The sequence below is a fragment of the Hemiscyllium ocellatum genome, chromosome 29 (genome assembly GCF_020745735.1).
Source record: "Hemiscyllium ocellatum isolate sHemOce1 chromosome 29, sHemOce1.pat.X.cur, whole genome shotgun sequence".
NCBI classification, from domain to species: Eukaryota; Metazoa; Chordata; class Chondrichthyes; order Orectolobiformes; family Hemiscylliidae; genus Hemiscyllium; species Hemiscyllium ocellatum.
In genome coordinates, this window is record NC_083429.1 from 15,654,766 (window position 1) to 15,678,606 (window position 23,841).

General features: G+C 42.5%; 1 protein-coding gene across 4 annotated transcripts in view; it reads left to right on the forward strand.

Annotated features, from left to right (window-relative positions):
- prdm10 (PR domain containing 10) overlaps positions 1 to 23,841 on the forward strand; it is a 206,663-nt gene that overhangs the window by 23,731 nt on the left and 159,091 nt on the right. For all 4 annotated transcript variants that reach the window (XM_060846798.1, XM_060846797.1, XM_060846801.1 and 1 more), the window contains 3 exons: positions 15,136 to 15,295; positions 21,927 to 22,091; positions 23,621 to 23,680. In XM_060846798.1, the coding sequence (XP_060702781.1) occupies positions 15,215 to 15,295; positions 21,927 to 22,091; positions 23,621 to 23,680 (306 nt within the window). In that variant the 5' untranslated portion in view covers positions 15,136 to 15,214. The remainder of the gene's footprint in view (positions 1 to 15,135; positions 15,296 to 21,926; positions 22,092 to 23,620; positions 23,681 to 23,841) is intronic.

Consider the following 23,841-nt stretch of genomic DNA (forward strand, 5'->3'; position numbering starts at 1 on the left):
AACATTTAAGAGGCATTTGGATGGGTATATGAATAGGAAGGGTTTGGAGGGTTATGGGCCAGGTGCTGGCAGGTGGGACTAGATTGGGATGGGATATCTCGTCGGCATGGACAGGTTGGACCGAAGGGTCTGTTTCCCTCCTGCTTTATTTCCATACCTTGCACATTATATCTGTTCAAATAATCATCCAATAGCCTTTTGAATGCATCATGTGAACCTGCTTCCATCATATCTTCCAGGCAGAGCATTCCACACCTTCATTAACATATTAAGTTTTGGGTAATGTCATTCAGGAACCTATTGCTGTTTCTCAGAATATACTGCCTGAGGAAATCTCCAGAAACCAGATTCTATATGCTGGGCTTCGATTAAAGATTGATTAAATAAGTCAGTCACAATCTTTTCTTGGCCACATTCCCAGAAAATGTTAAACAAAAAGCAAAAAAAAACTGTGGATGCTGGAACTCTGAAATAAAATAGAAATTGCTGAAGAATCTTGGCTTATCTGACAGCACCTCTGGAGACACAGCAGAGTCAACATTCTGGGTTCAAAATATTGACTTTACGTTCTCCCCACAGAAACTGCCAGACCTGCTGAGCTTCTCCAGCAATTTCTGTTTTTCTTCCAAAAAGAATGTGCTGGATGATGGACCACCAGAATCATTCTCTGTTTTGGTTGATTTCAATTAATCTCATCTAGCCTTACAACAAGATATAGGAGCAGTCCAAACTGTTCCTCCTACAAAATCTTCATTTTTCTCAATTTGAAATTCCTGGGGATATTAATACTGTGTCACTTGTCCGATTATTTAGATTAGATTAGATTACTTACAGTGTGGATACAGGCCCTTCGGCCCAACAAGTCCACACCGACCCACCGAAGCGCAACCCACCCATACCCCTACATTTACCCCTTACCTAACACTACAGGCAATTTAGCATGGCCAATTCACCCTGACCCGCACATCTTTGGACTGTGGGAGGAAACCGGAGCACCCGGAGGAAACCCACGCAGACACGGGGAGAACGTGCAAACTCCACACAGTCAGTCGCTTGAGGTGGGAATTGAACCCGGGTCTCAGGCGCTGTGAGGCAGCAGTGAACATAGAACATAGAACACAGAACAATACAGCACAGAACAGGCCCTTCGGCCCACGATGTTGTGCTGAACATCTATCCTAGATTAAGCACCCATCCATGTACCTATCCAATTGCCGCTTAAAGGTCGTCAATGATTCTGACTCTACCACTGCCACGGGCAGCGCATTCCATGCCCCCACCACTCTCCGGGTAAAGAACCCACCCCTGACATCTCCCCTATACCTTCCACCCTTCACCTTAAATTTATGTCCCCTTGTAATACTCTGTTGTACCCGGGGAAAAAGTTTCTGACTGTCTACTCTATATATTCCTCTGATCATCTTATAAACCTCTATCAAGTCACCCCTCATCCTTCGCCGTTCCAACGAGAAAAGGCCGAGAACTCTCAATCTATCCTCGTACGACCTATTCTCCATTCCAGGCAACATCCTGGTAAATCTTCTCTGCACCCTCTCCAAAGCTTCCACATCTTTCCTAAAGTGAGGTGACCAGAACTGCACACAGTACTCCAAATGTGGCCTAACCAAAGTCCTGTACAGCTGCAACATCACTTCACGACTCTTGAATTCAATCCCTCTGCTAATGAACGCTAATACACCATAGGCCTTCTTACAAGCTCTATCCACCTGAGTGGCAACTTTCAAAGATCTATGTACATAGACCCCAAGATCCCTCTGTTCCTCCACCTGACTAAGAACTCTACCGTTAACCACTGTGCCACCGTGCCGCCCACGGTGAATATTATATTTCTGAATATAAAATCTATTCCTTCAAAAGACAATCTGGAATAACTCCTTCAAGAGCAGCTTCATGTATCAATTGAGATTAATATCTTAATTTTATGTAAGGGAAGAAGTTTTGCCTCATATGACTTCCCCATCACTGCTTTTTCCTTTACCAGAATAATTGGAAGACGTTGTATAATGAGCCACCACCAATATCTGAACTAATCTTCTTAAATATTTAAATTCTTTACTTAGAGTGATAGAAATGTACAGCATGGAAATAGTCCAACTCGTCCATGCTGACCCGATATCCTAAATTAATCTAGTCCCATTTCCCAGCATTTTGCTTGTATCCATCTAAATCCGTCCTATTCATGTAGCCATCCAAATATCTTTTAAATGTTGTAATTGTACCAGTCTACACCACTTCCTCTGGCAGATCATTCCACACACACGTCACCAAAGTTTGTGTCTTCCTCTGCTTGAAAGAATTGTCTCTTAGGTCCCTTTTATATCTTTCCTCCCTAGTTTTTGACTTCCCTACCCTGGGGAAAAGACCTTGGCTATTCACCCTATCCAACCCCCTCATGATTTTATAAACATCTATAAGGTCACCGCTCAGCCTCTGACACTCCAGGGAAAACAGCTCCAGCCTATTCAACCACTCGCTATAGCTCAAACCCTTCAGCCCTGGAAACATCCTTGTAAATCTTTTCTGAACCCTTTCAAGTTTCACCACAACTTTCCTATAGCAGGGAGAATTGACGTTTTGGGCATAAGCCCTTCTTCAGGAATGAGGAAAGTGTGCCAAGCAGACTAAGATAAAAGATAGGGAGGAGGGACTTGGGGGAGGGGTGTTGGGAATGCGATAGGTGGAAGGAGGTTAAGGTGAGGGTGATTGGGCGGAGAGGGGGTGGGGGCGGAGAGGTCGGGAAGAAGATTGCAGGTCAAGAAGGTGGTGCTGAGTCTGAGGGCTGGGACTGAGATAAGATGGGGGTAGGGGAAATGAGGAAGCTGGAGAAATCTGCATTCATCCCTTGTGTTGGAGGGTTCCTAGGTGAAAGATGAGGCACTCTTCCTCTAGGCGTCGTGTTGCCATGGTCTGGTGATGGAGGAGGTCAAGGCCTTGCATATCCTTGGCGGAGTGGGAGGGGGAGTTAAAGTGTTCAGCCACGGGGCGGTTGGGTTCGTTGGTGCGGGTGTCCCAGAGGTGTTCTCTGAAACGTTCCGCAAGTAGGCGGCCTGTCTCCCCAATGTAGAGGAGGTCACATCGGGTGCAGCAGATGCAGTAAATGATGTGTGTGGAGATGCAGGTGAAATTGTGACGGATATGGAAGGATCCCATGGGGCCTTGGAGGGAAGTGACGGGGGAGGTGTGGGCACAAGTTTTGCACTTCCCTCCAAGGGCGCAAAACTTGCGCCCACACCTCCCCCCGTACAAAATGCAGCACCTCACATTAATCTAAATTAAGCTCCATCTGCCAGTTCTCAGCCCAGCAGCCCATCTGGTGAAGGTCCTTTTGTACTCTGAGATAACCTTCACTGTCCACTGCACCACTAATTTTGATGTCATATGCAAACCTATTAACCATTGCTCCGATGTTCACATTCAAATCTTTTACATAAATGATAAAATCAGAAGTCACATAGAGTTATGGAAACATACAACACTGAGACAGGCCCTTTGGCACAAACTGTTCTGTGCTGACCAAAATGTGCATCCACGCTAACCCATTTCCCTGCACTTGGCATATCATAGAGTGTCATAGAGTCACATGACACCAGGTTATTGTCCAACAGGTTTATTTGAAATCATAAGCTTTCGGAGCGGTGCTTCCTCTTCAGGTGAAGTAGAGGGAAACGCTTTCAGGATACATCCGATCATGTCCTGGGGAATTTATCTACCTTTCTGCATTTTGAGATGTCCTTCTCTGTTAAATGAACACTTTTCAAAATATTGCTGTTTATTTTTCCAAGTTGTCTAGCTTCCATTTCCTGCTCCACAGTATATTTTGATGCAAATTATTCATTTAGTATCTCACCCTCTCCTGCGGTTCCACACATAGGTGGCTTGTTGATCTTTGAGGCTCTATTCACTGCCTAGTTACTCTTGCCCTTGATGTATTTGTAGAATCCCTTAACCTTATTTGCCCAAGTTATCTCAACTCCCTCTTTACTCTTCTGATTTCTCCCTTGAGTATACTCCTACTGCCCCTATCTCCTCAAGGGATTTACTTGATCCCAGCTGTCTCCGTCTGTCAAATGCCTCGTTTTCTTTCTTGACCAGAGCTTCAATTTCTCTCGTTATCTGGCATTCCCCACAACTACCAGCCTTATCCTTCACACTAATAGGAACATACTGCCTTTGGACTCTCGCTATCTAATATTTGAAGAATTTATTTTGTCAGAGGTGTATAGCAATATTTTTCCCTTGAAAGCAAAACTTTGATAGGCTTTAGTAACTTGATTCACTTCTTCAGTACATAAAGAATATCCGTGATTAGTTCAAGCATTTATATCTACCAAAGTTGTAGATACTGAGGAAAAACTTGCCAATATACTATTATGGTTTTATTACCCGATTATTTTAGTGTCTTTTGCAGATTCCACAGGCATTCCTGCTTGTGCAACTGGTTTTTCTTTAAGTTCCAATTTATTTTTTACAGTGAAATTATATTAATTTCTGTACATTACTTTTAACTTTGATATTACTCCGAACAGCCTTGGTCTTCCTTTAAAGTTTGTGTGTATTTTCAGTTCCTCCAGTTTCCTTGTGGGATCTAAAATGGAGATTTGTACATTTTTCTGTGAGATATATTATTTGGCTAAAACTGGAGCTGTGGAAACTTTTCAGTTCTCTGCCTGAGACTTAATAGCTCATAGAATGCAGGACTACTGGTAATCCACATTATAGCCAATTAGTTTGAAGAAGTTCTAAATATTTGATGGATAGTGACTTTATTCCCATCTCCCCACGGGAGTTGAATTATACTCGTGTCATATTCCAGACACTGGAACTTGATGGCATCTAATCTGACAAATCCTCATTAACCATGTGAATCTAGGCAAGTGTGTGTAGAGTTTGTTTAAAGATGTAAGTCATTGAAGTAACCCTGCTTTTCCAGTGTTAGCAGATTCCCATTCATGCATACATTGCGGCAAATGTCACTGAAGTGATCAGCAGAGAGAAAGATTGAACTTTTCTTTCCCCAGTCCGACACATTAAATGGTACCATAATCAGCTGCTCTGTTACCTGAAGTGAATACAACAAAACTACCAGAAAGAAGCAGAATTATAGAGTCATACAGCACGGAAACAGATCCTTCGGTCCAACCAGTCCATGCCAAATGTAATCCCAAACAAAATTAGTCCCACCTGTCTGCTTCTGGCCCATATCCTTCCAAACCTTTCCTATTCATGTCTCTACAATTTAGTAGAACATTGGACCAAGCCATTGAACATTAGCCATATTTCTATTCTGTAAATCTTCACGGTTTAACAACGTGACTGGAAAGTATCAATTACATCCAATATTACACGGAGGTGCTTTTGATACCTTGTTAAGCCTCATTCCACAGATACATCTGCCACAGCCAAAGTGACCCAAATCACCAAAACTGATTTCCAGTTGTGAGGGTTATATCATTTGCTGGTTTGCAGAAGTGATGTTCCAAAACAAGTTCATCAGCAGAGACCGTACATTCCAAGTGATGGACATCTGCCATGCTTTCAAAATGTTTCTCTTAAGTTTTAGGGTATGTTAGGTATGCTGCATCTTCAGTATTCTTGGGAAAAAAAAACAAGCTAAGTATAAATATCTTTTTTGATCAATAACAATTTTAAAAATATTCTGCATGCACTTGTGTGGAGCAGCAGAAAATGGGGGAAATACTAAATGAGTATTTTGCATCAGTATTTATTATGTAAAAGGATATGGAAGATATAGACTGTAGGGAAATAGATGGTGACATCTTACAAAATGTCCATATTACAGAGGAGGAAGTGCTGGATGTCTTGAAATGGGTAAAGGTGGATAAATGCCCAGGATCAGATCAGATGTACCCTAGAGCTCTGTGGGAAGCTAGAGAAGTGATTGCTGGGCCTTTTTCTGAGATATTTGTATCATCGATAGTCACAGGTGAAGTGCCGGAAGACTGGAGGTTGGCTAACGGTGCCACTGTTTAAGAAGGGTGGTAAGGACAAGCCAGGGAACTGTAGACCAGTGAGCCTGACATTGGTGGTGGGCAAGTTTTTGGAGGGAATCCTGAGGGACAGGATGTTCATGTATTTGGAAAGGCAAGGACTGATTAGGGATAGTCAACATGGTTTTGTGTGTGGAAAATCATGTCTCACAAACTTGATTGAGTTTTTGAGGAAGTAGCAAAGAGGATTGATGAGGGCAGAGCGATAGATGTGGTCTATATGGACTTCAGTAAGGCATTCGACTGAGACTGATTAGCAAGATTAGATCTCGCAGAATGCAGGGAGAACTAGCCATTTGGATACAGAACTGGCTTAAAGATAGAAGAGATAGGGTGGTAGTGCAGGGTTGTTTTTCAGACTGGAGGCCTGTGACCAGTGGAGTGCCACGAAGATCGGTGCTGGGTCCTGTACTTTTTGTCATTTACATAAATGATTTGGATGCGAGCATAAGAGGTACAGTTAGTAAATATGCAGATGACACCAAAATTGAAGGTGTACTGGATAGCAAAGAGGGTTACCTCAGATTACAACAGGATGTAGATCAGATGGGCTAATGAGCTGAGAAGTGGCAGATGAAGTTTAATTCAGATAAATGCGAGGTACTGCATTTTGGGAAAGCAAATCTTAGCAGGACATATACACTTAATGGTAAGGTCCTAGGGAGTGTTGCTGAACAAAGAGACCTTGGAGTGCAGGTTCATAACTCCTTGAAAATGGAGTCACAGGTAGATCGGATAGTGAAGAAGGCGTTTGGTATGCTTTCCTTTATTGGTCAGAGTATTGAGTACAGGAGTTGAGAGGTCATGTTGCGGCTGTACAGGACATTGGTTAGGCCACTGTTGGAATAATGCATGCAATTCTGATGTCCTTCCTATCGGAAAGATGATGTGAAACTTGAAAGGGTTCAGAAAAGATTTACAAGGATGTTGCCAAGGTTGAAGGATTGATAGGGAGAGGCTAAACAGGCTAGGGCTGTTTTCCATAGAGCGTCGGAGCCTGGGATGGGGGGGGGGGGGTGACTTTATAGAGGTTTACAAAATTATGAGGGGCATGGATTGGGTAAATAGGCTAAGTCTTTTCCCTGGGGTCGGGGAGTCCAGAGCTAGAGGAAAGATATAAAAGAGACCTACGGGGCAAGTGTTTCACACAGAGGGTGGTATGCGCATGGAATGAGCTGCCAGAGGAAGTTGTGGAGGCTGGTACAATTGCAATATTTAAGAGGCATTGGATGGGTATGTGAATAGGACGGGTTTGGAGGGATATGGGCCAGTTGCTGGCAGGTGGGACTAGATTGGGATGGGATATCTGGTCGGCATGGACATGTTGGACCGAAGGGTCTGTTTCTATGCTGTACATCTCTATGACTGTATGATTCCATTAACCAGGCACACTCTCATTAAAGTAAAAAATGAGGTCTGCAGATGCTGGAGATCACAGCTGAAAATGTGTTGCTGGTTAAAGCACAGCAGGTTAGGCAGCATCCAAGGAATAGGAAATTCGACGTTTCGGGCATAAGCCCTTCATCAGGAATGAGGAGAGTGTGCCAAGCAGGCTAAGATAAAAGGTAGGGAGGAGGGACTTGGGGGAGGGGTGATGGAGATGTGATAGGTGGAAGGAGGTCAAGGTGAGGGTGATAGGCCGGAGTGGGGTGGGGGGCGGAGAGGTCAGGAAGAAGATTGCAGGTTAGGACGGCGGTACTGAGTTGAGGGAACCGACTGAGACAAGGTGGGGGGAGGGGAAACGAGGAAACTGGAGAAATCTGAGTTTATTTCCCTCCAAGGCCCCAAGGGATCCTTCCATATCCGCCACAAGTTCACCTGTACCTCCACACACATTATCTATTGCATCCGCTGCACCCGATGTGGCCTCCTCTATATTGGGGAGACGGGCCGCTTACTTGCGGAATGCTTCAGAGAACACCTCTGGGACGCCCGGACCAACCAACCCAACCACCCCGTGGCTCAACACTCTAACTCTCCCTCCCACTCCACCGAGGACATGCAGGTCCTTGGACTCCTCCACCGGCAGAACATAACAACACGACGGCTGGAGGAGGAGCGCCTCATCTTCCACCTGGGAACCCTCCAACCACAAGGAATGAACTCAGAATCAAATTTACTCCTATCCTGGATTTTTGTCTGGAGTTCAGTTACAAATTTTTAAAAGTTTCATTTGCAGCACTGTTTTTATTTCTCCCTTTTGAGTCAGGCCTTTTCTAGTCTCTTTTGTCTCTTTGGTGTTCTTGTTTTTACTTTTCTCTATCTCTTTCCAGTTCAAGTTGGTTCATCAGCAATTGAATTCGACATAACTCAACGCAAGATTTCTCTAAATTCCAAACGTTGTGCTGCTGCCTCAATACTTTGTAGCTCATGTTCTTATCTTTACATGAAATTCTGCTAATTCCATGAAATAAACCTTTCTTATTGCTGCGCCCCACTTAGGATACATTTTCTGTCTCCAGCAAAGTCTTAGCAAATGACAAATCCATCGTGTTGTTCACTCAACATAGAAGACTGATAGCAAAGATGAAAACTCATGGAATGCAAGGAAATTTGGTAAATTGGATCGCAGTTTGCTGAATAGCAGGAAGCAGAGGGTGATGGTTATGGGTGTTTTTTTTTCAACTGTAAGCCTGTGTCCAGTGGGGCCCCACAATGTTGGGGCCCTTGCTGTTGGGTTTTACATAAATGATTTAGACTCGAATGTAGAAAGGCTGATCAATAAGTTTGCAGATGATACAAAAATGATCTGGTGGTAAATAATGAGGAGCATAGCCTTAGACTACAAGAGGATATAGACAGATTGGTCAGATGGAATTCCATCTAGATAAGCGTGAACTACTTCACTTGAGAAGGACATGATGTGGAGATGCAGGTGTTGGACTGGGGTGAACGAGGTCAAATGTCACATGACACCAGACATAGTCCAACAGTAGGATCAGAGGGACCTTGGTGTGCAAGTACATGGATCATTTAAGGTATCAGGAAAGGCGGATAAAGTGGTTATGGAGGCAAATGAGATCCTTAAACTATATGTTTTGGCTAATAAAGTAAGAGCAGGGAATCTGTATAAAAGTTTGGCTAAACCACAGCTAGAGTATTGTGTGCAGTTCTGGAATCCACATTATAGGAGGGGTGTGATTGTACTAGAGAGGATGCAAAGGATATAAATGAGGATGTTGTCTGGGCTAGAGAACTTTGGTTGTCATGATGTAGAAAATGACAGCTAAACCAAATCAGCTTTTCTACCTTCGATTTGATTTATTTCTTTTTATTATTGTCACATGTATGGAAATACAGTGAAAAATATTGTTTGACGTGCTTTCTAGACAAATACTTTACATAAGGACATCGGGAAAATAGAACAGAATGCAGAATATAGCACTAGAGCCTTTTATTCCTTTCTGTACCTAAGATGACACCATTGGAGGCAGCCATTATAAAAACTTTGCACTGTACTTCTATCCTGGAGTACATGTGACAAAGGATATTCTATTCTAGAGCTACAGGAAAGGTACAGAAAAAGATCAACTCTACTATATGAGAGGTCCGTTCGTAAATCTAATTACAGTGGGGAAGAAGCTGTTCTTGATTCGATGGTATATGATTTTAAACTTTTGTATCTTTTGTCCAATGGAAGAGGGTGGAAGAGAATGTAACCAGGGTATGTGGGTGTGAGGGGTCTTTGATCAAGTCTGCTTTCCAAAGGCAGCAGAAAGGATAGACTGAGTCGGTGGATGGAAGGCTGGTTTCCATGATGAGCCGGGCTGTGTTCACAACTCTCTACTTACTTGCAGTCTTGGGCAGAGCAGTTGCCATACCAAGCTGTGTTGCATCCAAACAGGACACTTTATATGGCACATCTATAAAAATTGGTCAGAGTGATTATGAGCATGCTGAATTTCCTTAGGCTTCTGAGAAATAGAGATATTGGTATGCTTTTCTGACATGGATGGATCAGGACAGATTGTTGCTGATATTTATTCCCAAGAATTTGAAGCTCTGAACCATCGCCACCTCATTGATACAGACAGGTACATGTCCTTTACTCTGCTTTCTGAAGTCCTTTGTTTTGCTGACGTTGAGAGAGAGATTGTTATCTTTACATCATGCCACTAAGCTGTCTATCTCCTTCCTGTATTCTGTCTCGTCATTGTTTGAGATCTGACCCACTACAGTGGGGTCACCAGAAAACTTGTAAAAGGAGTTAGTGCTGAATTTGGCCACACATTCATGAGTATGCAACCTTGCAGGACACAGGTGTTAAGGATTATCTGGGAAGAGGTGTTTTTGCCTATCCTGACTGCTTGTGGTATGCAGGTCAGGGAGTCAAAGATCCAGTTCCAAAGTGGGGAGCCAAGACCTAGATCTCGGAATTAGGAGATGAGTTTGGTTAGAATTATAATGTTGAAGGAAGACCTAAGGTCAATACATAGCAGTCTGATGTAGGTGTCCTTTTTATCCAGATGTTCCAGGGATGAGTATAAAGCCAAGGAGAGGATCTATTGTGACGGTAGACGAATTGTCGTGGATCAAGGCAGTTTGGGAGGCTGGAATTGATGTGTGCCATTACTAATCTCTTCAAACACTTCGTTATGATGGATGTCAGAGCCACAGAATGGTGGTTTGATTTTTCTTTGACTTTGGGATGATAATGGTCTTCTTGAAGTAGGTGGAAACCCCACGTTGGAGTTAGGGTGAGATTAAAATGTCTGCATGTACTCCCACCAGTTGGTCTGTGCAGGATATGTCCGTGACTCCATCTAGGTCAGTCACCTTTCGTGGGTTCTGTATTCTGTATTCTGTTCTATATAGTAAAATTAAACATTTAAGATCCTCAAAATTAACCCCAGTGATTTCTAACCAGACTTTTAAAATAATCAATCCCGGACTTTGAGAATTATCAATTTTCGACATTGGTTTGTTGCTAAATCAAAAGACTAAGCAATTTATTGACAATGCAGTAACTTTAGCAGAGCAGAAAATTAAATAGCAAAGGAATTGAATTGGTCTATGTTTTCAATCCAACAGCCTTTGTTTTCAGTTCCATTCACACAAAAGACAGGCAAACAAATACAATTAAGGGATAAATAAAAGATAATAATTCAACCAGCGAGATTATCTAAATGGTTTTCAGAATGCATTGTTCCACAGATGTAGATAAGGCATAGATTTTCTGAGGATATTGATCAGGTTCATCATTATAGTTCACTCAGATAAAGGCAGTCATTACCCTTGTATCTATTCTCTGAGCTTCCAGGAGCTGCTCATGGGAGGTTAGGCAGGGGCTTTCAAATATTCATACTATAGTACAAACAGCCAGGTGCCATTCATAACAGAAAACACAGTCCAAAGCCCAATTTCGACTCCTCTTTAAAGTCCCGGTTACTGTTCAACTGTTTGAGTATAAGATGTCTCCCAGACTTGCTGCAACCGATTCCCAGGTACTGACCTCATTAATAGTTAACTTTGGCTACCTATTCAAAATAATGCTCTTCCCCAGTGAAAATGCATCTGCAGACCCTTTTGGTCAGGAAACAACTTGCAACTAACTCCCAGGCCTGACCTCATGAATAAACAATGGATTGTTTGGCCTTTTTCTTTATAAAACAAGCTGTTACCCACAATCCAAAATCACCTTGCGCTCACCGTTCCAACTTCATAGCTTCAAACCAAAATTGATAAATAAGAAGAAGAAAAGTAATGAAAGATTAGTGAGGGTTTGAATACTGTTATAAAGAGAGATTGGATAAGATTGGGGTTGTTTTCCATGGATCAAAGGAAATTGAGATTGAGATGCATCATGATTGAGATGTATAAAATTGAGCATAGATAGGTTGGACAGGCTGAAACCTCCTCCCTTAATGAAGGGAACAATGACCAGAGGACATAGATTTAAGGTAAGGACACAAGGCTTATAGAAGATGTGAAGAAAAATGATTTTAGCCAGAGAGTGGTGAGAATCTGGAACTCACTGTTGGTATAGTTGGTATAATATTTAAGAAACATTGAGATGTGCACTTGCAATGTGAAAGCATGCAAGGCAGTGTGGTCAAGTGTTGGAAAATGAGATTAGAATAATTGTGATTCTTATTAACAGGCTCAGACATCATGTGCTGAAGGCCCTTTTTCTGTGCTGTTGATGTTTATGACTCTGTGGGACTTAAATTAATAAAATATACTGTACATGAACTGTTAGCTTAAACCTTAGCCAATATCACAGTGCATCTGTCTTTGTTCGTCTGCGATCTCATGAGGGTGCCAATTATTGTGATCTTGGTGCTGACTGATTTTCTTTTCTTTGTAGAAATTTAAAACCCTACATCTTTAACTAAAAGAATTAAACCATAATGTTTATGGCTTAAACCAAAATAATTTTTCTTAACATAAGTGAAAGAAAACATGAACTACAACAACTCCAATAAAAGCTAGTTTATGGTAAAGATATTAAAAATACAACAAACTGGTACTTGCACTGTAAACCAAACTTTTTAACTCTGTTCCTATCCTACATCCATTTGACTCGGATTCAAGGCAATGCAGTGGGGGTCTAAGAACTCCCACTCTCTATTGTTAGCTGAGCCATCCCAGAAATCCAATTTGCTTTTAGTAGAGACTTTCAGTTATAATGATCTTTAAAACCTTGAGCCAGCGCACAGAATTTCAACTAAACCTTTGTTGTAAGAGATGTCTTTTTTACTCACTTTTGGAATATGAGTGTTGCTGGCTGGGAAAGTATTTATTGCCTCTCCCTGGTTGGCTTTGAGAAAGTGAGCTGCCTTCATGAGTCCCATAATTCCATATGCTGTAGGTAACCCCACAATGTCCTTAGGGAGGCAGTTCCAAGATTTCGACCCAGCAACCAGATTGTTTTAAACTTTCACATGTACTCCAGCATGTCCTCAGAATAGTACTTGAACTAACAAGTTTATATAAGCCATTTGTAGTCCATTTCAGCGTTCAAGTGTTTAAACGTAGAAAATAACCAGCAGCACAGCATGATGTTTCTTGCTGAAAGTTATTTAAGAAATGATTGTAAATACACTTTTAGCTAATATATAACCCTAAGGATAAAAGGTACATATGAAATTGAAAATGAAATCAGTCTCTTCTATTGTTGTAGGATGCATTGTTTGAAGATTCCCTTTCTGAAGTGAAGATGTTGAAACTTGAAATCAGAATTTAGCAGTTATGATGACTTTTGTTGTTGAATAGTTATAAGTTTCTCCAACACAGGTACTTAGCAGAACATGTCCTGTGAAAACTGGCTCACCTGTTTCACTTCTATTGCACCGCAATTCTTGACTCTTGATGGCCTGGTTTACTAGAGCAATTCTGGACACCCTTCCCTGTCTCCTTTCTGTTGAGGAGCAGCATGTGTTTCAAGGTGTCTCTCACGGTCATTGCACAAAGTGGCTGCTCGTGGCCAAACCTCTGTACAGATCATGAATTAAAATTGCAGTTATCCGAAAACTGCTGAATTGTATTACCATATTAGGTATTAAGTTAGCCTAGGTCTGGGTCACAGATCCATCCATTGTCTTTTAATCAAGGTCATTAACTTTTTTACTATTTTAGCCATGCTCGAGGTTAACTCTTATTTTATTGATTGCAGTGAAAGTCATGTTGACTTTCCCTAACTAGTCCTTGCCTTTCCAAATAAATGCTGAAAATGTGTTGCTGGTTAAAGCACAGCAGGTCAGGCAGCATCCAAGGAACAGGAAATTCGACGTTTCGAGCCAGAGCCCTTCATCAGGGCTCTGGCCCGAAACGTCGAATTTCCTGTTCCTTGGATACTGCCTGACCTGCTGTGCTTTAGCCAGCAACACATTTTCAGCTGTGATCTCCAGCATCTGCAGACCTCACTTTTTACTTTCCAAATAAATGTAAATCCTGTCTCTCAGAATCAACCCCAACAACTTGCCCACCACTGATATCAGGCTTGCCGGTCTATAGTTTCTTGGGTTTTCTTTACCACCTTTCTTAAATAATGGAACCACAATGGCCTCCAGTCTTCTGGCACTTCACCTGGGACTATTGATAATACAAATACCTCAACAAGGGGGCCAGCAATACTTCCCTACCTTCCGAAGAAATTCTAGGGTACACCTGATCATGTCCTGGTGATTTATTGACCTTTATGCATTTTAAGACATCCAGCACCACCACCTCTATTATATGAATACATTTCAAGATTTCGCCATTTATTAGGACAAGTTCTCTATCTTCCAGTTCCTCCTCCACAGTAAACACTGATGCAAAATACATGTTGAGTATCTCACCCCTCGTGATGATCCAGACGTAGATGGCCTTGCTGACCTTTAAGGGACTCTGTTGTCTCCGTGGTTACTTTTTTTTTGTCCATTATGGGTTTGTAGAATCCCTTGGATTCTCCTTAATGCAATTTGCCAAAGCTATCTCATGTCCACCTTTTCACCTCCTGATTTCCAGCTTAAATATACACCTGCTGCCCTCGTACTTTTAAGGATTCACTCTATACCTGGGGGGGGGGAAGAGAGAGAGAGAGAGAGAGAGAGAGAGAGAAAGAAGGTGTGTCAGAGCGTGGGCCTGTGAGTGTGAGGAGGGGGCATGAGTGTGTGTAAGCGTAACGAGGCAACATGAGTGTGTGTGTGAGTGGGAGGAGGGGCCATGAGTGTGTGTGAGTGTGAGAGGGGGCGTAAGTGTGTGTGAGCAGGAGGAGGGGGTGTGAGAGTGTGAGGAGGGGCTGTGAGCGTGTGAAAACGTGAGGGGGTGTGTGTGTGAGGAGGGGAGTGAGTGTGAGCATGAGGAGGAGGTGTGAGTGTGAATGAGTGATGAATACAATGGCCAGTGAATATTTTTGAGACTGCAGAATTAAACTCATGCATTCCAGTGCTGCTTTTACTATGCAGAAGCAATGGAATATTCTTTTCATGTGATTGACAATGTCAAGCCTGCTCCATCTGAAGAAATATATTGAAATATTGGGCATGTCTGAACTCTTAGTCCACTTTGTGGACTGCCTACCCAACTCTGCTTGGCCTTTGCTCCCAGGTGTTTTCATATTAAGTGTCTTGAACCGTTTTAGCTATGCTGCTATTTACTCTCGCTATGTTGCTTTTCTCAGCAGTATTAAGCTGTCTCAATATGCCTGATGGAGATATGTGAAATTGTGTGCTGAAGCTCTGGCTCTGTGAATCTTCCTCATGGCTTCTGGTATGGAGTCGAAGGCTGAGGGTCCTCCTGTCTGGGGTACAACATCTGAACAGGATCAGACAGCTGGCCAGGTGAGTGGAGCCTGTTTGTTCTTTTCTCAGTGAGATGGTAATCACTTTATGTACCTGGAGCTTGGTCTCTGATTGATTTAAAGGTTAGTGCAGTGATTGGAACCAGATGGACCTTGTTAACTACAAGGTTTTTGATTGTGTTTGTTAACCTGGGCCAATCAGTAAATCCTTGGTTGCCCAATGTAGCTAGAAGATTCGAATCACCTCACTTGAGGAATGACTCTGAGCTGGCTGATCACAGCCAGTGTACTGTGCATTGGCAAATAAAGGGTGACTTGGTGATGGAACACCAGCCTCTGTGCAGTTATTTCAGTTAGGCAGCTTTTTCTGCTCTGTAGTTTGTATTCACTCAAAGTGCATTCTAGTTTGGTTATTGAGTGGGAGCTGGAGATGCGGAGAACTGAGATACAGGAAAGGTGTGAGCGATGGAGTGAAGAAAGGGAAGTTTCTGTAGGTCCAGTGCAGCACCGCAGAACTACACAGAGCAGAGGAAAATCACCCCAACAGCGTATCCAAAAAGAATGGGTACCCAATGAGCACAGTCTGCCGATTTCTCAGCAATAAACCCCAATAAGCAAACAAAACATGTCCAGAAATCCTAGCCACTCTCATCTACATCAAAGGCATCTCAGAAATGACTGCCAGACTACTCAGACCCCTTAGCATCATAGTAGCCCACAAACCCACCAACACACTAAAACAGCAGCCAATGAACTTGAAATACCCTATACAGACAACAAGCAAAACTAATACCATTTACGAAATACCTTGCAAGTACTGCAACAAACACTATATTGGACAAACAGGCAGAAAACTAGCCACTAGGATGCATGAACATCAACTAGCCACAAAAAGACATGACCCTTTCTCACTAGTATCCTTATATACGGATGAAGAAGGACACGACTTCAACTGGGACAACACATCCATCCTAGGACAAGCCAAACAGAGACACGCATGAGAATTCCTTGAAGCATGACATTCCAACCAGAACTCTTATCAACAAATACATTGAGTTAGACCCCTTCTACCACCCCCTGAGAAAAAGAACAGGAAATGTTATCACCACATGAAATGATATCACCGCAGGAAATGACGCCACTCACCCAAGGAAACCTAAACACATAAATAGAAAACGGGCCATGCCACCAGTGCTTCATCCAGAGTCTCACTGATGATGTTCCCTAGTATGGTGATGAAAAGTCTGAAAACGAACCTTCCAGCTCAGCGAGCAAACCTACATCCAAACTTTTGTTCTGTCTTCGCAAATGAGGACACTAATATCTTTTCAGAAATGTTGTGGAATGTGGGATATAGTGAGAGGGAGGATGGAAGGAAATCAGTGTTAGTAGGGAAGTGATGTTGGGGATAGAAAGCAGGTAAATCCCCAGATACTTAAATAAGTGCCCCTAGAAATAGTGGAAACAGTCGTCATCTTCCAAGATTCTATAGACTCTGGAACAGTTCTTATGGATTTGTGTGGGGTGAAGGGTGGGGTAGCTAATGTAATCCCTCAACTTAAAAAGAGACATGGAGAGAAAACTGGAAATTCTAAGACAAGTCAGCCTGACATCAATAGTGGGGAAAATGCTAGAGTCATTATAAAAGATTTAATAGTTGAGCACTTGTAAAAACGGTGCCAGGATTAGACAGAGTCAACATGGATTTACAAAGGGAAATCATGCTGAACAAATCTTCCTGATATTATGGATCAAACTCCCTCAAAATATATGAAGATAGCCTAGACCCTGGCGTTTCTTATTTTAATCACAAGTGCCAGGTGCTGCATTCCAGATGCAATTTGATCGATCAAACAACCAGTCTTGAAGCAAAATATACTTTATTATACATTATTGTTAAATACAACAAAAGAAAGAATTGGAATACCTTAACTCTATTGGAAAACTTAACAGAAGAATACATTATTTAACTACTAATAGTAACTGTTCCAGTATAGTAACATCCCATAAACAAATCCTTAGCAAGACAACTTCAGTAAAACAGATTGCTGCTAGAATTGCACAGGAAGAGAAGCCCCAGGTTTTATCTGTAACAGAGAGGAAGTTCAGCTTCCACATCCAGATTCAGCATTCCAGCAGCTGCTACTGAAAGACTGAAAGTAAAAATTCTGGCTCTGGGGTAGCTTGACCCAACCCATTCAGGCTGCCTCTATCATTTCAACTTTTAAAAAATATCCAAAGCCTTGCAAGGTGTTTGTTCCAAAGCCAATATAGTAGCCTACATACTCTTTCTGTCTCAACCTTTCTTCATTTTAAAAAAAAAAGACAAAATAAACCTCTTGAAGCCACAGTATCTTCACATCTCCCTCCTTAAGGATGGATCAGTAGCACTGTGGCTTCATGGTTCACACTGCTGCTTCACAGCATCAGGGACCCAGGTCCGATTCCAGCTGTGGCTGATTGTCTATGTGGAGTTTGCACATTTTCTCCATGTCTGCATGAGTTTCATCTGTGTGAGCTGATTTCATCCCATAGTCGAAAATTGTGCAGGTTAGGTGGATTGTCCATGCTTAATTGCCAATGGTGTCTATGGATGTGGAGGCTAGATGAATTAGCAATGGGCAATGCAGGGATACAGGGAGAGAGTTGGGATGTTGAGTCTGGATGGGGTGCTCTTCAGAGGGTAAGCGTGGACTCGATGGGCTGAATGGCTACGATTCGATGATCAGCATACCAAGATGGCTTCACTTTTAAAAACTTTTTGCCTTACATTATTTCATACGTATACATTGTTTCTAAACATGCAACCACTCACTCCTACTGTTTACTTCAGTCTGTTTTCTTCTATTGGCAGTCATGTTCTCTTGTCCTGCCAAGTGCATAATTTTCAAATAGGCTAAAGTAATAAGCTCCATCTAAACAGTCTAGTATTCTTATTTTTAAATATTTACAAAAACTTCAAGGGGCTATGATGTATGTACAATTGTCTCGGACACATTACTGGCAATATAAAGGTTAAAATATTGCAAAGCCAACACTAAGCTCTAAATCTCTTTCTCAATTTTGGAATATTTCTGTTGATGATTATTCAGTTTTCTGGAAAAATACCCAATAAGTCTTTCTGTCTTTGTGGAATTCTCTCTAACAGCTTCCAATCCACTGACATGAGACTCAGTTTTCTGAATTATCTCTATTTCCCTTCTTGAACAGAGAAACAACATTAGTTACTCCCCAGTCCTCTGGGACCTCTCCAGTGGCTAATGAGGAGACAAAGATCTTCTTGAAGGCCCCATCAGCCCTGTCTCAAGAACGTGGGGTAAATACCATTGGGCCCTCGGGACTTAACCACCTTTATGCTCTTCAAGAGACTCAACGTCACTTCTTTCTTGATCTCAAAATGCCGTAGCATCTTAACGTGCTCCACACAAATCTCATGATACTCTGTCATTTTCCTGTGTGAAGACTGACTCAAAGTACTCATTTAGGATCTCGCCTATATCCTCTGTCCCCAAGCACAAGTTCCCTCATTTATCCTTAAGTAGTCCAACCTTCTCCCTTGTTATCCTTTTGATTTTAATGTATGTATGGAATGCCCTGGGATTCTCTTTAACTCCTACTTGCCAAGGTCATATCATGGCCCCTTCTTGCTCTTCTAATTCCCTGCTTGAGTTCTTTGGGCTCTCTTTCTATTCTTTATGGGCCCTATCCCAATTTTAGCTTCCTAAACCTTACATATTTTTTTCTCTCCTTCTGATTAAATTCATGACCTCCCACATTATCCAAAGGTCCCTTACCTTGCTCTCCTTGTCCTTCCTCCTTACTAGAAAATGCGGTCCTTAAATGTCATTAGTAGGTCTTTAAACAACTCCCACATGTCAAATGTGGACTTGTTTATAACAACTCCTCTCAATTAATGCTCCTGGCTCCTGCCCAATACTGACATAATATGCCTCCCCCAATTTATACCTTCCCGCAAGTTCCTAACTTATCCTTGTTCATAGCTATTTTAAAACTTAAGGAGTTGTGATCACTGTTCCCAATATGCTGTCCCACTGAAAGGTCAGTCACCTGGCCAAGTTCATTAGCAAATACAAGGTCCAGTATGTCCCTTTCTCTAGTTGATCTATCCACATACTCTATCAAGAAATCCTCTTGGATGTATTTAACAAGTTCTTCCCCATCTAAGCCTCTTGCTCTAAAGGAGTCTCAGTCAATATTGGGGAAGTTTAGATTAGATTAGATTACTTACAGTGTGGAAACAGGCCCTTCGGCCCAACAAGTCCACACAGACCCGCCGAAGCGCAACCCACCCATACCCCTACATTTACCCCTTATCTAACACTACGGGCAATTTAGCATGGCCAATTCACCTGGTTAAAGTCACCCACATTGACAACTCTGTATTGCACCTTTCCATAATCTGCCTTCAAATTTGTTCCTCAGTGGCCGTTGGGAGGCCTGTAGTATAATCCTGTCAGAATGATTTCACCTATCTTATTTTTGAGCTCTACCCATATTGCCTCAGTGGATTAGCTCTCCAGTATGTCCGCTCTGACAGCAGATGTAACATTCTCCCTGATTAGTATTGCAAATCCTCCCTGATTAGTAATGCAAATCCTCCACATCTTTTACTTTCCTCTCTATCTCTTCTAAAACAACAAAACTCTGGAATGTTGGGCAGCCAGTCCTGGCCCTCTCTCAACCATATCTCTGTAATTGCCACAATGTACTGATCCAGGGATCTAAGCTGATCTGCCTTATCCATAATACGCCTTCAGCCCACAATTACCATTGTGTTCATTTACCTGTCTCTGCTTGTATTTTCTTTTTAAATTACTGGTCCTAACATGTACCTTCCCCATAATCCTCCACTTGTAGACTTGCTGTTCTGGTTCCCAGCCCCCTGCCACTGTAGTTTAAACCCTTCCGAGTAGCAGTAGCAAACCTCCCTGCAAGGATATTGGTTCCCCTCCAGTTTAGCTGCAACCTGTCCCTCTTGTACAGGTCACCCCTGCGCTAGAAGAGGTTCTAATGATTCAAGAACCTGAAACCCTGCTCCCTGCACCAGCTCCTGAGCCACATATTCAACTGCTATCTTGCTATTCCTTGCCTCACCAGCATGTGGCACTAGTAGTAACCTAGGGATTACTACCCTTAAGCTCCTACTTTTCAGCCTCTTTCCTAACTCCCTGTACTTGGTCCACAGGATCTCATCCCTCTTTCTACCAATATGCACAATGACCTCTGGCTGCTCACCCTTCCACTTAAGAATTTCGTTCTGCTTCCTGTAAAGACTGTTCCATTCTCCCAATTCCTCTGTCTCCACTGCATCTGCTCTAATAATGCCAGTTTTGACAAAGGGGCCTCTGAAATGTTCACTTTTTCCTCAGTGGAGGATTCCTCAGCACCATTGTTAAAAGGGCCCTCAGCTGGGTCTGACCTAGCAAAACTTCGGCTGTCACCCACCTCTTCCCTGCTGCAACAGTGATAGAGTCCCCTTTGTTCTCACCCACCAACCCATCAGCATTCACATTTGGAGGATCATTAGCCACCATTTCCGCCACCTCCAGCTACCACCAGGCACATAGTCTCCTCCCCTCCCTTGTCAGCCTTCCGGAAGGACAGTTCCCTCTGGAACACCCAGCTCCATTCCTTCTTCATTCCCAACACTACCTCTCCACAGCCTCAGCACACCTTCCACTGCAACTGCAGAAGTGTAACAGCTGTCCATTTACCTTCTCCCTCATCAGTATCCAAGGAGCCCAACACACCGCCCAGGTGAAGCAGCTCTTTACCTGAACTTCACACAATTTAGTCTCCTGCATTTGCTGCTCACAATGTGGTCTTCACTACTTTGGGGGAAAAAAAGCATGGACTGGATAACTCCTTTGCAGAACACCTTCATTCTGTCTGAAAAAAAGACACCGAGCTTCCAATTGTCTGCCACTGTAACACCCCTCCCTGTTCCGTGGCTAACATCTCTGTCTCAGGCTTGCTGCAGTGCTCCAGTTCTTCCAGTGCAAGCTGGAAGAACAGCACCTCATTTTCTGATTTGGGACCTTGCAGCCTTCTGCACTCTATATCAAATTCAATAATTTTAGGGCTTGTGCTCTCCCATGCCCTGATCCCAACCCCCCACACATCAGGCCTTGTGAACACACAGTCTGCTATTACGGTACATATCACCCATTGTTAGCCACTAACAGTCCCCATTTAATAGCTATTCACCCTCATAACTGGATTATTATTCACTCTTTTGTGTGTTCAACTGTTGTTCTCTCTCTTTGGGCTTATGCCCACTTATAGTTTACTCAATAGTCCATTCTGCATATAAACTTATGTTTTCCTAGCTACCATCAGTTCTGAGGAAGGGTCATTCGACACATAAAGTTAACTCTGATTTCTTTCCACAGACACTGTCAGACCTGCTGTGCTCTTCCAGCAATTCCTGTGTTTGTTTCTGATTTACGGCATCTGCAGTTTTTTTGTTTTTTATTTCCTCTTGTTATCTTGTTGTTGCAAACAGTTTGTTGAGCATAGGCAGTCAATTAAGAATTGATATGGGTTTGAGATCTTGGGGTAGATTAATTTAGATGTGTGACAACATGAGGCTTCTTAGTTTGTTCTTCTGCAACCCCACATGTTCTTGACCAGATATGTTCCTCCTTCAGGTACATTTTGTTCCGGAGAGCAATGCGGTTGCTCAGATTGTTTACACAGATGAACAGGACCGACCGCCACAGCAGGTGGTTTACACAGCGGATGGCACATCATACACGTCTGTGGATGGGACAGAACATACACTGGTGTACATTCATCAGTCTGATGGAGCACAGGTACGCAGTCATTGCAGTGAGGCAATGGAGTTGTATGGAATTGAGCAAATAAAGAAATAAAGTATTCTTTTTAGTCATAGAGACAGAAATAGACCCTTTGGTTCAACTAGTCCCATGCTGACCAGATATCCTAAATTAACCTAGCTCATTTGTTAGCACTTGACCCATATCCCTCACAACCTTTCCCATCCAGATGTCTTTTAGATGTTGTAATTGTACCTGCCTCCACCACTCCTCTGGCAGTTCATTTCATACAAGCTTATTCCATATACACCTCTGGAGGGTCTTTGAAAGTTAAGGCAAGTTCAAGCAACCTGGAGCCATTTGTCTACAACGGGGAAATTGATTGGATTATAGGCAAGAGGCTACCTCTACACAAATGAGTGGGGTTCTTTCATGTTCACACACCAGCCTGTGTTAGCTGTATGTTGATGAAATAGTTGAATTGAATCTCTTCATGGGTTTAGTAGTGTGCTTCTTAGCTTGGGATATAAGGGGATCCAAGCCATTGGCGCAGGTGAAGTTACATTCTGATAGTTTTCTCAGTGTATGATATCTGTCATCTGAGTACAGTGTGAAAGTTGTTGAAGCTACTGGTGAATCTGGAAAGTTTGGCATCAAATTTGTGGTCTATAGTGTGACGATGCTATTCCTTTACCAAGGTTATGATGTCCTTAGCTTTTTTTTTCAGTGAGGTCAGAAAAGACACAGACTCTGGAAAGTCTGGGCTTGGATGGGTTTTGGGCCAATTTGATTATAGCTAACAGATACTGTCTCAGGAAAAAGGCTTTTAAATTTTAAAAAGTACTTGTACACTGAAAGGGGAGTGACCCGTTCTCCCAGCTCCACTTGACTCTGGTTTGATTTGGTCTGGCTCTTGACTGAAAGCAGTCAGGCAGTTGAAAACACTGGTGGACCCAAAGAAGCAGGTCCATGCTGGTACTCTCTCTCTGACATTTCTCCTGTAAGACCCTGTGTTTGATTTTTGTACCAAGGGGTGTTTATGGGAATCATTGCAAGTATTTGGAACAGCTTCATTAAATTGGGTTGATCTGTTGCGTTTGCGTATAGTTTGTTATTCCGTATTCTGTTCTCACTTGTTTGCGTTTCATTCGGTAATCTTGTAAATAAACTCTGTTTTGTTTAAAACTACGTAGTTTGACCAGCTGCATCCCTCCTGGAATATCCACATATACCTGCTTTAAAACAACTAGCAAAGTTAGGGTCCGGACTACTTTCTTGAAATGTTTTGAGGGGGTCTGCCCTGGTCCATAATAACAGATTATCCAGTCTTTTAATGTAGCTTAGAGCCAAAGTTTGTGTGATACTATTTCTGTTCACTGCTTTGGGATGTTTTACATATTCCTACTGTTGTGTCCATTTATATTACTGTAATCTTTCAAACTACTTTTCTGCTGAGGAATGCATGAGCGAAGCTTTTTAAGGACGAAGGGATTTTGAAACACCTGTTGATTGGTATCTTTGATTGAAATCAGGAACTCAACTGTTTAATGTTTCTGTTTTACAAGACTGTTTTCACAGATCAGTCCCAGGTTGCGTACATCCAACAGGACGCAACGACCCAGCAGGTAAGAAGACAAAAGAATCAAGTCTGATCCATGCATTTCCATTGTGAGGAACTGATAAACTGAAGTGTGATACATGCTTTTTGTGATTAAACAGTCATTGTGTGCAGCATATGAGCAGACACAGACAGTGTACCTCAGGACAAGTTGGTGGTGGGTTCCTG